We start from the raw sequence: 12,407 nt of genomic DNA on the forward strand, positions 1-12,407 counted from the left end.
AGTCTCCTATTTTTTTTTTTTTTTTTCTTGCATTTTATTTTTAGCCAGCTTCCCGCAAATCACCCTGCCTGGTTATCCTTATATTAGGAGTATGCCGCTGTGTTTAGATTTGAATATAGTTGCTGTATTTAGTTGTAAATTAATAATTATATGTACCTATCCATCTATCTATCATCATATTATACTATCATATCAAATGCGTTGGTTAAGTCTCGTTGTACCGTTCATTTCGTTGGCGTCGGCCATAACCACGTCAAGTGCCGATCCAGCCCTCGCGACATCTATCAGCGAAGAATTCACCACCAACAGCTCTTATTTCGAGAACTACCGGTCCTCAGACCGTGTGTCATATACCAGTGATGGTCTTGAACTTACGCTTGCCAAAAGATACGATAACCCATCGATTGTGTCGAAGTTCTACGTGATGTTTGGCCGTGTGGAGGTCACCATCAAAGTGGCCCCAGGCACCGGGATCGCTACAACATTGTACCTCCAGAGTGATGACTTGGACGAGATTGATTTGGAATGGTTGGGCGGTGATACCACCCAATTCCAATCGAATTATTTCTCCAAAGGTAATACCACCACCTACGATCGTGGGGAGTACCACACAGTCAACGAGCCAAGCGACAATTTCTACACTTATTTCATTGATTGGACAGAAGAAAGACTCGAATGGGGGGTCAGTGGATCGGTTTCCCGTACTTTGTTAAACACTTCATCTGAAGGGTATCCGCAAACTCCATCGAAGGTGTACATTGGGTAAGTGATATTTTTCTCTTTATTATCTATTTACAAGTAGAGTCACGTTACTAACAAAATATTCAGTGTATGGGCAGCAGGAGACTCAAGTAATACTGCAGGGACCATTGAATGGGCTGGCGGGGAAACTGACTATTCAGACGCCCCATTTGTCGCTTACATTCTGAAAATAAAGGTTACTGATTACTCCACTGGTACAGAGTATAAATACGGGGATAGTACTGGTGATTGGGAATCCATTGAAGCAGTCGATGGTACAGTTTTAGGAAATCTTGATGGTACCAGTTCTGCTTCTGCTACTAGCAGCTCTTCTAGCAGCTCTTCTAGCAGCTCTTCTAGCAGTTCTTCTAGCAGCTCTTCTAGCAGTTCCTCTAGTGGTTCTTCTAGTAGTTCATCTGGATCATCTCAAACTTCAAGCAAATCCTCATCTAAAACCTCCACCAAATCTTCATCATCAACAAATGCCTCAGGTACCACCCTTACCTCGCAAACTTCTTCTAAGACCTCTGACTCGTCATCTTCTTCAGAATCTTCATCCACTAGTGCTACATCAAACAGTACAGAATCTTCTGCCAGTGAGGCATCCAGCAACGGCTCCCCGGCGGTCTCAACCAGCTTTGGATTTTCTGGTATTGCGGCTCTTCTAACATGTTTTATTTTGTCAACTTCTACTCTTTTGGTAGTGAACTGAGAGCTTTACTTTTTTTTTTGTTAGTCTCATATTTGTATAGAAATTATACTTGGTTATTCAATAAAGAATGTGGTTATTTTATAAGGGTATTTTATCACTGGTAAGCATTGTTTTCTGCGACATCGACGAGTTTGCATTCCTTGATCTTGACGAATCATCCCCACTAAAGAAAAAGACAGCGCTAATCACCGGTGATTGAATAAATACCATATAAGATGCTCTGATAGATGATCAATACACAGAATATAAACATTTAATCATCTTGGAATAATGATTTTCTCAGAATAATATAAGAATTATTAATGGGGCAAATGCCGAATAATTGGCGGTGCTTACATAATCGCGGTTTTTACTCATGATTATGTAAAAGCAAGAGCACCAAACACTATAAAAACCCCACATTTCAACCCTTTGTGAAATCAACTGTTTCAAAAAAAAAAATGACAGTAATAATAATCATTTAAATATCAATATCTAAACAAATAATATTGATTATTATCAAAAACAACAACTCAAATAACTTACATAAAATGACCACAAGAACCGTTCTTAATTCTTTCCTTGCTAGAGAGCAAGCAGAAGGCCAAGGTGCTAGAGTCAGAAGATCTATTGGTACCAGCAACTTGAGAAACTTCACTCCATTCTTGATGCTCGATCACTTCAATGTCACTCCTGGAATTGGTGGTTTCCCATCACACCCTCACCATGGTCAAGAAACCATTACTTATATCACTGAAGGTGCTATGGCCCATGAGGATTTCACTGGCAGTGCAGGGATTTTGTATCCGGGTGATTTGCAATTCATGACCGCTGGTAAAGGTGTGGTGCATAGCGAGATCCCAGTTAAATTGAAGGATGATCCAACCAAAGCGTGCGTTGGGATGCAATTGTGGGTTGATTTGCCAGAAAATTTGAAGAATTGTCCCCCAAGATACAGAGATTTGAAAGGGGGAGAAATTCCTATTGCTAAACCAAATGATAAAGTTGAAGTAAAAGTCATTAGTGGATCATCGTATGGGGTTGGATCATTGAGAGACTTGGCGTACACTCCAGTGTGTTACTACCATTACACCGTCAAGCCTGGAGGAGAGTTCAAGCAAGAAGTCCCAACCGATTTCAATTCATTCATTTATTTGATGCAAGGTGATTTGTCCATCAATAAAAAGACCTACAAGCAACACAATGCAGTTTTCTTCAACAGAGATGGTGATCACATTGAAGGCAAAAACGATTCCGACAAAGATGTTAGTTTTGTGTTGATTGGTGGTGCGGTTTTAGACCAAAGAATCGTCCAATATGGTCCATTTGTCGAAACCAGCTCCGAGAAGATCCAAGAGGTGTTCAGAAACTATCAATTTGGTATCAACGGTTTTGAGAAGGCCCAAGAATGGCAAGCCAAGATCGACATTGGTGTCAATGAAGGGGATGTTGTTGGTAACAAATCCTAAGCGGGATAAATTGCCTTTTTGACGATGAGGAAAATTGCCTTTTTTTTTTATTCATTTATCGTTTTTGATGATGTTTAATTTTATATTATAGTGTCCCCCTTTATATTATAGTGTTTTAATTTATATAATTACCAGCTTTTAATCTGAATCTTTTGTGTAAAAATGTTGTTACAAATTGGTGGATCTTTGCCCAAGAGAGGGCCCAGAACCCCCATTCTCCACGTGGTGTGTAAAAATATTCTCCGCGGGAATGGCACCTGGTGGAATGCCACTAAGAAAAAAATTTCCTCTCCATATGGGAAAGATCAAAAGATACCCACAAATATCCAACCAGTTGATCATCTCCAGGATGCTTAAGGTACTCAGTCGCCGGAGTCTTAGGGCATGTACCCGACAACGGAACGGTCTCGCTATGCAGCCGCCATCAGTATCTTCTGTGCGTGCTGTATCTGTGTTTTCAAATTCGATGAAAGTTAATGATAGAAAGAAATATCCGACAGTAGTATCACGCTGCTGTTGGAAGCCCGGCGCTAGAAAATACTCAACGTTGCCAAATACTGCGATATCCAATGATCTGGGAATTGCCTCTGCACTTGAAGGAAAATCGTGTGTTTCCTGTGGTGTGAAACTTCAATGTAACGACGAAAATTCTCCAGGCTATATCAACGAAACTGCCGTAGTGCACGAAAGAAAACATACATTGCCCTTTAAAAGACAGAGTGATTTGGTGTTCGATGAAATTTATAGTAGATTGAGTGAAGAAGATAAAAGATTGTTGCTCAATGACGAATCCGAGGAAACACCCAATGAGAATGCAGAACAGCCAATCGAAAACCTTGAAGAGGTGAAGGAAACGGAAAAAGCCCCAGAAGACAAATTGGTGAATCCTAAAGAGACCCGAAATGTCAAATATAATACTGAAGAGAAACAGAAATACGGAGAAACAAATGACAACATAAAAACCTTAACCCAGACAGCCCAAAAAACAAATTCCGAGACACCAGCAAACCTTAAGTGTCTTCGATGTTATAACACAATTCATTACAATGAATATTTTGAACTCGATCCACACAATGAAGCAATGACAATGTCTCTGGTGCTCTCTCCAGTCCGAGTTCCTGATCTTGAAAATTCTCATATTTTCCATATTATTTCGGCTAATGATTTCCCTCTCACCTTGAATGTGGATCTTGTGGCAGAAAATATCAGCCGTAGTCATTTCGTCATCAACAAGTGTGATCTTTTGGTGAGTTCTGATAATAGAAACGCCACTCAGTATTTCACTAATGTCATCAATGAACTACTTAGATCAAAAGGTTTGCAAATCAATGTCGAAGGCAGAGTGCATTTGGTATCTGCATCCAAAGGCTGGGGAATGGGTGGTCTCCACAACTCTTTGCCGAAGGGTAGAAAAGTCTACTTTATTGGGGAGGCCAACGTTGGTAAATCATCGCTCATCAAAGGTCTCTTATACTATGATTATTACCTTGCGAAGAATCGTAGTTCCAGAAGATCGTTTGAAGAATATGTCTCCAAGCAGGGGAAAAAATTGGAAAAGAAAATTGATATCCCTGGAACATTTGTTTTACCAGGAACCACCCAGGACATTTTGACATACAAGATCAATGGTTGTACCGTCAACGACTTGCCAGGGTTTCTTTGTCAAACCGCTACTGGGGAAATTAACTATGGTGCCTTCAATATTTTGAAACCATCGTGGATCAAACATTTATTTAAAGAAAGGGCTACCAGACAGGTGGCGGGGAATAAAGTGAAACGTCAACAATATTTGCTGATAATGGATAAGGATTGCTATTCACTTGGGGGGATCTTTTATTTAGTTGGCCCACGTGGTTCTATCACCCAAGTTGCTGCCAGTACCCATGAGCAAGGGTTTCGCTTCGGGAGCTTAGAACGGGCTATTGAAACGATAAATCGTCAACCAGAAGCTATGGAACAGTTTATTGGGGTTAAACAGGGTTTTCCATTAGACAAATTACAAAGGTATGTGATTCCGCCATTTTACGGCAGTGTTGACTTGGTGATTAAAGGGGTTGGTTACGTCACCATCACCCCTACAAAGTCGGTGAAGCTGATCAAAAAAGAGCTTGGAGTGGATATCGCCGAGGAAATCACGGTCAATGATAATGATGCTACGCAGATGAAGAAGCACATCATTGATGTGATAAAATACAACATGTATGAGTTCTATGCCCCAGCAGACATGCAGTTTGTGGTGAGAGAAAGTATTGATAGTTATCTTGTCAAGAAGACTTTAATTAGAAGGGCCCGCGGGGACTCGAAACGATACTTCAAACCTTTCATTGAAGGAAAGAAGTTATACACTTCGGTGGTCCAAGTGCCTACAGAAGTTACAGATGTTGGTCATTGGTATTACGAGACGTACCTCAAGGGAAAACGGATCGATTATTGGAGTGGGTACGCGGATTCCAGCAACAGAAGATTACATCGGGATTTGATGTTGATGGATCCAAAGGACGTTGAGAAGGAAATTATCAGGGTTAACGTATCGAATCTTTTGTGGGACGATAAGGTGGTGTAGTTACATTTTTTTTTTTTTTGGATGGCTAAATATTTGTATTATAGAGTTTGTAAATAGTTGTTGTTTAATTTTTTTCTTTTCTTTTTGTGGCTGAATTGTATAATTAAAAATTGTTGGAGACAGGCTAACCATATTATCGTTACACTTATATAATATATAATATATATAATATATAATATATAGTGGTAATGGTGGTGGTGCGTGTAGGGTTTGGCAGCGCCTCTTTTTTTTTTTTTTTTTTTTTTTTTTTTTTTTTTTTTTTTTTTTTTTCGTTTTCTGTTAGGGCCAACGCCAAGGGGAAAACGAGGCCGTGCAATTGGCACTTTGCCTTTGCGGTTTCTGTTTGGGGCCGATTTCTTGTAGCAAACATGGCAGCCTATTGGACCCCTGGATAACAAACCAGGTATAAAGACCATGCGACATCCTCTCTGCTGACTTATTATTACCATCTTCAAATCACCATCCATCCATCCATCCGCCATGACATCCATCATCAACAACTCCCCAATCCTTTCTGACAACACAAAGCGCCTTCTGTTTTGCCAGTCCCCAAGGTCCACAATCATCCTTCGAGAACTCCCAGAGTCGGTGTTTGTGAAAAACCCTACCACCAACCTCTCGTTGGCCGACGAAATAAAACTTCTTGTGATTAGCAACCAGGCGGCTCTCAACTCGGTGTACCATTTCTCGGTCCTCAACCGTCTTCGCCGTATTGTGGCGGTGTTTCGTGATGAAACCATTGCTCACCAAGTTTACCAACTTCTCCTGAACAATCCAAAGTTTGGCAATTTCAAAATCGATCTTTCCACGACCCTTATTCGCCTCGACGACACCACGAATCCTCAATTATCCATCGATGGCCATTTCCCTAACATGAATAATAAGGATAATGATAGTTTTCTTGGGAAATATGAAGAACCGATGCCTGTTCCATCACCATCAAACAATAATAATTATGAATACGAAGCAAAGTCAACAAAGACTTTGTTGAAACCAATCAATCTCAATATCGATACCTCGTGTTGCAATGCCAGTACCGAAGAATTGTCCCCAGTAAGCCCATCTATTACCTTGGACACTTACGAGTAGTAATAGTCTGCAATGGTTTTTTTGTGTTTTAAAGTTTTGTCTCTTTGATGGTCTTTTTTTGTGCGGTTTCTTTAATGGAAAAATGGAATTTTATTGGTAAATAAGTTTTCTTTAGTTTGATCTTTATGGTTTTGATTGCATTCATAGTATTATTGTTAATTTCTGGTGAAGCTTTTGGGGAAGATGTAAGATACTTTTGATGTGTTGATTTATGGATACTTGTTGTTGCTACAATAGGCAATGGGCACAAATAAAACCGGGGGAAAATAAAATGAAATACAAATAGAGTAATAATAGTAATAGTAATAATAATAATAATAATAATAGTAGTAGTAGTAGTAGTAGTAGTAGTAGTAGTAGTAGTAGTAACAATAAAGATCGTGACAATACCTAAATAGTCAGTAAAGAATGTACAACAATCGCCATCAAATTAACAATAATTTTTGACATCTCCCGCCCCGCTTGCTTACCCGGGGAATTTTGGAAGAGAGAAAGAAAAAAATAAATAAAAAATAACTGCCGCCAAATGTGGAGATAATCAATCAGCCACCCAAGCTGCCACCACTCAAGAAAAGTGATTCCCCAGAGAGACCATGCCAGAGAGTAATAAGAACCCACCCACCAATAATGAGGGCGACCAGCTCATCAAAAAGCGAAAAAAGAAAGTCTCCGTCGCCTGCGTGTTCTGTCGTAGATCACACATGATCTGTGATGATAACCGGCCTTGCACCAGATGTATCAACCGTAACATTTCTCATTTATGCCATGACGAGCCAGCCAACAAGAAACGGAAGAATACATCTCCTCAGCCCATGGCCAACTCCAACAGCACCAATGGCAGCGTATCCACTAATGGCAGCCTGGTATCAGTTGACAATACCCTCATGACAGCCGCAACGACCATCGATTCCCTAAATAATCCTAGCATTGCAACAGCCTCTACGAGATCTGTGATGCCGGATACAGTAGTAGCCCCATTTGGTGGCTTACAATCTGTGCAACAGCCACAGAAGGATAGTGGTATTGATGGCAGCTCGGCCCTTGATAACCTTTATTCGACATTTGCAACTCCAGGAAACCCAAACCCTCAACAACCACCAAAACAACCAATGCTAGATGCGCAACAACAACAACAACAACAACAACAACAACAACAACAACAGCAACAGCAACAGCAGCAGCAGCAATCAAATAATGTGAACTCTGCAACCTCGGTTTTGTCCCAGTTAAACTCATTCACCAACCAAACAAACCCATTCTTTTATTCTGAACATGCCAATCTGGAATTTAGTTCCCTTAATGAATTTTTGTCGATGATTGACGACCCAGACGTCGTTAACAGTGTCAACACACAATATAAGACTATTGCTCCATCAACCAGCTTCAATTCTTTATCTGCTCTTAATAATATTAATAGTATGCCGCTGTTTTCTAATGCGTTTGCAACAGAAAATAGTATTAATCCTGGGGAAGTCACTAGCCGATTTAGTGCCCCAAATACCAATTTGAATAATATTGTTGGCAATGCCACAAACATAATGGTTAATGGCGAAAAGGATGTCAATAACAACAACAACACTAACAACAACAACAACAACAATAATAATACTACTACTACTAATAATACTAATAATCATAATAATACTAATAATCATAATAATACTAATAATCATAATATCAACAATTCTAATGTCAGCAATAATAATGTCAATAATAAATCCACAACCGATATAAACTTGACAAAACCTGATTATGAAACTCCAATGATTTCCGATCTGGCAAGAGACAAGTTCTTTTTAACTGCTGCCGATCCCTCGACGGAAATTACCCCAGAAGAACGTCTTAAGCAAGTCATCAAGGCTAAATTGGACGCAGGACTTTTACAGCCTTACAATTATGCTCAAGGGTACGCTCGACTACAAAGCTATATGGATAGCTATATGAATCAACAATCACGCCAAAGAATCCTCAAGCCGCTTTCAATTTTCCGGCCAGCGTTCCGTGCAATTGCTCGTACTCTCAAAGATGTCGACCTTGTGCTTGTGGAAGAGGCGTTTGAAAGAATGTTGCTCGACTACGATCGGGTGTTTACCCTGATGGCGATCCCTGCTTGTCTATGGCGTCGTACCGGGGAAATCTATCGTGGGAATAAAGAATTCGCACAACTTGTGGAAGTGGGGTCTGACGCATTGAAAGATGGCAAGTTGACGATTTATGAACTTATGTCAGAAGAGAGTGCGGTAAACTTTTGGGAGAAATACGGAGCAATTGCCTTTGATAAGGGACAAAAGGCGGTATTGACAAGTTGTAACTTGAGAACCAAAGATGGCAGAAAAAGAAAAGCTTGTTGTTTCAGTTTCACCATCAGAAGGGATAGGTATAATATTCCTAGTTGTATTGTGGGAAATTTCATTCCCCTTGATAATTAAGGAAGGAGACTTTGGTAAATTAATGAATGTATCTATATTTTGGTTATTTTGATTTAAATGGTATTTGTAATATAATAATTCTAATGATGGCAACATTTGACAAACTGGTTAACTAACTAATTAACTCACTAACTCGCTATATAAGTACATGAGTAAAAAATCGCCAGTGTGGTTTTGCAGCCCTGCAACACTGGCAAAATCAAAAAAAAAAAAAAAAAAAAAAAAAATCAAAACAGAAAATTCATCAAATTAAAACAATTTATCACTTTTTTGACCTATATTTTTTTTATATTATAATAAGGGTCTAGGAGGTTCTTTGTGATTTTAGACCGTCTTTAAATCTCTAGATTTCTGGCGTATTATAAGCAAACTTTGCTCGGTATTGTGATCTCTTTTGATGCTGTCAAGCTTCTCAAAGATCGCGTTGCGGTATACACACAACATCACTCCAATATAATTTCCCTCTTAACAATCTATCGGAATAAGAACAAAAACAATTCATCATGAATAACAATTCTGATAAACCTATTGCCCCAAACCAACAACCTATGGCAGGAAATAGACAAGCTCCAGGCGCGGTGCAGCCGCCGCGCCCTCAACCTCCTCAACAACCTCCGCAACAACAATATTCCCAAGCGGATCTCAACAAGATTGTCCTTGAATACTTGAACAAAAAAGGGTACCATAAGACAGAAATGATGTTGCGAAATGAGAGTGCAGGGGTGCCAATCGGATTCAATCAACAATTCCCAGTAACTGCTGCCAACGCTGGGATTCCTAACACCCAACCAGTGATGATTCGACAGCAACAACAGCAGAAACCTTCGAATACCCCTTTCAAAATCGTTGCTGAGAAGTCGCAAACTAGTGATATGCTTTCTGATATTGATGGCCAAGCAAAGGACCCGAATTTGTACTTCAAAGGTTACAAAATCCTTCGCGACTGGATCAACTCGTCGTTAGATTTGTATAAGCCCCAATTACTCAAATTGTTATATCCAATTTTCGTGAATTGTTTTATTGATTTGATCAATCTCAAAAAGACAAAATTAACTTTAGAATTTTTCAACAAGTTCAAGGACGACCATATTATTTCCCACGGTAAAGAGATTGTGGAAATGTCGGCCATCTCTTTAGTGGATCACTTGAAATTGAGTGGGATTATGAAAAATTTCCGTGAAAGGAAGTATAAGGTTAAAATTTCATCTGTTTGTGTGTATTTGTTGTTGTTTTTTCTTAACGAAAATAAAAACGTGGGTGGTGATTTGATTATCCGGTTGATCAATCAACATATCGATTTAGAAATTTCTACTGATAAACTAGGATTCAATAACAGATCAGCTTTAGACCCAGACGAAGGGATTCCTGAATTTAATGAATCAAACATCGAAGAATTTAACTCAAAGGAATTGAAACTCGGGAGGTTGCCAAGAGATGAGAACTTTGATAAGGAGATTGAAAACGAATTGAGAATGAAAGATGAGAAAGAAGCAGCTAAAAAGAAGTCAATCAAAACCTCTCTTGTTGAAGAATTCCAGAAAATAAAATCAGAAAATCCTAACCCAACTGCCACTGAACAAGTACAAGTTGATGAAAACAATCTGATTGTTGATGACGGGAGTGATATGGATAAAATTAGTGATGGAATAATATTTGACAGTTTGAAAAAAAATGACCCGAATTTTGAAAGTCCATCGAAAGATGCTTTGCCAATTCCTCCAAAGACCATTTTTGACTTGAAGAAAGAAGTCCAAATAGTGCAAGACTCGCGTTCTCGATTGAAGCTTTCTTTTGAAAAAAATCAATTTTCGCCTCCTTCTATTTGCATGTACACATTCCACAACTCTCTTGATGAAATCACTTGTTTGGAATTCAATGAGAATAGTAATCTAGTGGCTGCCGGATTTGAAGATTCTTATATCAAATTGTGGTCGATTGATGGTAATCCTTTGAAATCGATCATCAAAAATGATCCGCAAAACAAACTGAATACCAGAAGATTAATTGGCCATTCAGGTACAGTGTACAGTTTAAGTTTCTCTCCAGATGGGAACTATCTCCTATCTGCATCGGAGGACGGTACGGTACGTTTATGGTCATTGGACACATACACTTGTCTTGTGATTTACAAATCTCATAATGATCCGGTTTGGGACGTGAAATTCTCACCATTTGGTCACTATTTCGTGACTGCGTCTCATGATACCACCGCAAGATTATGGTCGGTGGACCATATTTACCCTCTTCGACTCTTTGTTGGCCACATGAGTGATGTTGATTGCGTTGCGTGGTTTCCTAATGCTTGCTACTGTTTCACCGGGTCTCTGGATAAAACTATCAGAATGTGGGATATTCTCAAAGGTGAATGTGTCAGACTTTTTGTCGGACATAGTAGCGCAATTAATGCGTTAGCGGTTCATCCAAGGGGCAGACTTTTGGCTAGTGCTGGTGAAGACTCAATGATTCATTTGTGGGATATTTCTCACGGAAGATTACTCAAATCGATGCGTGGACACTCCCAAAAATGCTCGATTTATTCATTAGATTTTTCTAAAGACGGTAATGTCCTCGTTAGTGGTGGCAGTGATAATTCCGTACGGATTTGGGACGTAAAGAAAAACTCCGAGCTTCAATTATCTGAACCAGAACCATTTTTCAATAACGTTGATGAAAACGCCAGTATTTCCAATGACGTTTCCAAGCAAGTGGTATCTAACAAAAACGGGACCACCGGGGGTGGACCGGGAAATAATGGCGGCAATGGCGGTGCCAGTGGTAGTGCCAATGAAGGAGGAAGGAAGAAAAACAAGGAACTTGGATCGTGTACCAATGATCACGTTGGTGCGTATTTCACCAAGCAAACCAGTGTATTCAAAGTTCACTTCACTAGAAGAAACTTGTGTTTAGCTGCAGGTATTTTCTCTAGTGGTGATAAATATAACGGCAGTGGTTGAGGTTTTGGTTTTTAGTTTTTGTGCTGTTTTAGAATTTCCTCTTGTATACTATGAATGAATGTTTTTTTTTTTTTTTTTACGTGTTTCCGTAATGTCTAAAATATCGAATTTACAAAATGATTTGTTAGGTCAATGAATTAACAATGTAAAATATCACTTGAAATTGAAAATAAATAATAAATAAGTTAATGATAAGTCAAGAAATGAACAGTGAACTGAAGAATCAAAGATAAAACTATGAAACAACAACAAAAAAAATAGCTATAGTAGTATTATTAATAATAATAAAATCGTGGCTGAAATGAATGCGGCTCATAAAGCAAGGAATTGAATAAAGTGTATCTTCTTTTAAACAAAAAAAAAAAAATAAAAAAAGACACATAGTTTCGTTAAATAATAAAAAAGTGTGAAATGATTATTAAAAGTAATGTGAGAGTGGAAAATTGAAGAAAAGAATTAAATGTCAAAAAC

At 38.9% G+C, this 12,407-nt stretch overlaps 6 protein-coding genes across 6 annotated transcripts; all 6 read left to right on the top strand. All coding sequences in view use genetic code 12, as the record gives it.

Moving 5' to 3' along the window:
- Positions 1–91: 91 nt before the first annotated feature.
- Positions 92–1,453, top strand: DASC09_035630 (glycoside hydrolase family 16 protein; the record flags this gene model as incomplete). Its single annotated transcript, XM_064997162.1, has 2 exons — positions 92–762; positions 829–1,453. 2 exons carry the CDS (start codon positions 92–94, stop codon positions 1,451–1,453), a joined length of 1,296 nt encoding a protein of 431 aa, XP_064853234.1.
- A 530-nt stretch (positions 1,454–1,983) lies between these two features.
- DASC09_035640 (pirin family protein) lies at positions 1,984–2,901 on the top strand (the record flags this gene model as incomplete). The annotated part of the gene is made up of 1 exon (XM_064997163.1): positions 1,984–2,901. One exon carries the CDS (start codon positions 1,984–1,986, stop codon positions 2,899–2,901), a length of 918 nt encoding a protein of 305 aa, XP_064853235.1.
- A 295-nt stretch (positions 2,902–3,196) lies between these two features.
- On the top strand, positions 3,197–5,464 carry GEP3 (Gep3p; the record flags this gene model as incomplete). The annotated part of the gene is made up of 1 exon (XM_064997164.1): positions 3,197–5,464. One exon carries the CDS (start codon positions 3,197–3,199, stop codon positions 5,462–5,464), a length of 2,268 nt encoding a protein of 755 aa, XP_064853236.1.
- A 480-nt stretch (positions 5,465–5,944) lies between these two features.
- On the top strand, positions 5,945–6,553 carry DASC09_035660 (uncharacterized protein; the record flags this gene model as incomplete). The annotated part of the gene is made up of 1 exon (XM_064997165.1): positions 5,945–6,553. The coding sequence occupies one exon, from the start codon at positions 5,945–5,947 to the stop codon at positions 6,551–6,553; it is 609 nt and encodes a 202-aa protein (XP_064853237.1).
- A 701-nt stretch (positions 6,554–7,254) lies between these two features.
- On the top strand, positions 7,255–8,982 carry RDS2 (gluconeogenesis transcription factor RDS2; the record flags this gene model as incomplete). The annotated part of the gene is made up of 1 exon (XM_064997166.1): positions 7,255–8,982. The coding sequence occupies one exon, from the start codon at positions 7,255–7,257 to the stop codon at positions 8,980–8,982; it is 1,728 nt and encodes a 575-aa protein (XP_064853238.1).
- A 503-nt stretch (positions 8,983–9,485) lies between these two features.
- Positions 9,486–11,936, top strand: TAF5 (chromatin modification protein; the record flags this gene model as incomplete). The annotated part of the gene is made up of 1 exon (XM_064997167.1): positions 9,486–11,936. One exon carries the CDS (start codon positions 9,486–9,488, stop codon positions 11,934–11,936), a length of 2,451 nt encoding a protein of 816 aa, XP_064853239.1.
- Positions 11,937–12,407: the final 471 nt, after the last annotated feature.

The sequence above is a fragment of the Saccharomycopsis crataegensis genome (assembly GCF_037102585.1).
Source record: "Saccharomycopsis crataegensis DNA, jcf7180000000084, whole genome shotgun sequence".
Classification (NCBI taxonomy): Eukaryota; Fungi; Ascomycota; class Saccharomycetes; order Ascoideales; family Saccharomycopsidaceae; genus Saccharomycopsis; species Saccharomycopsis crataegensis.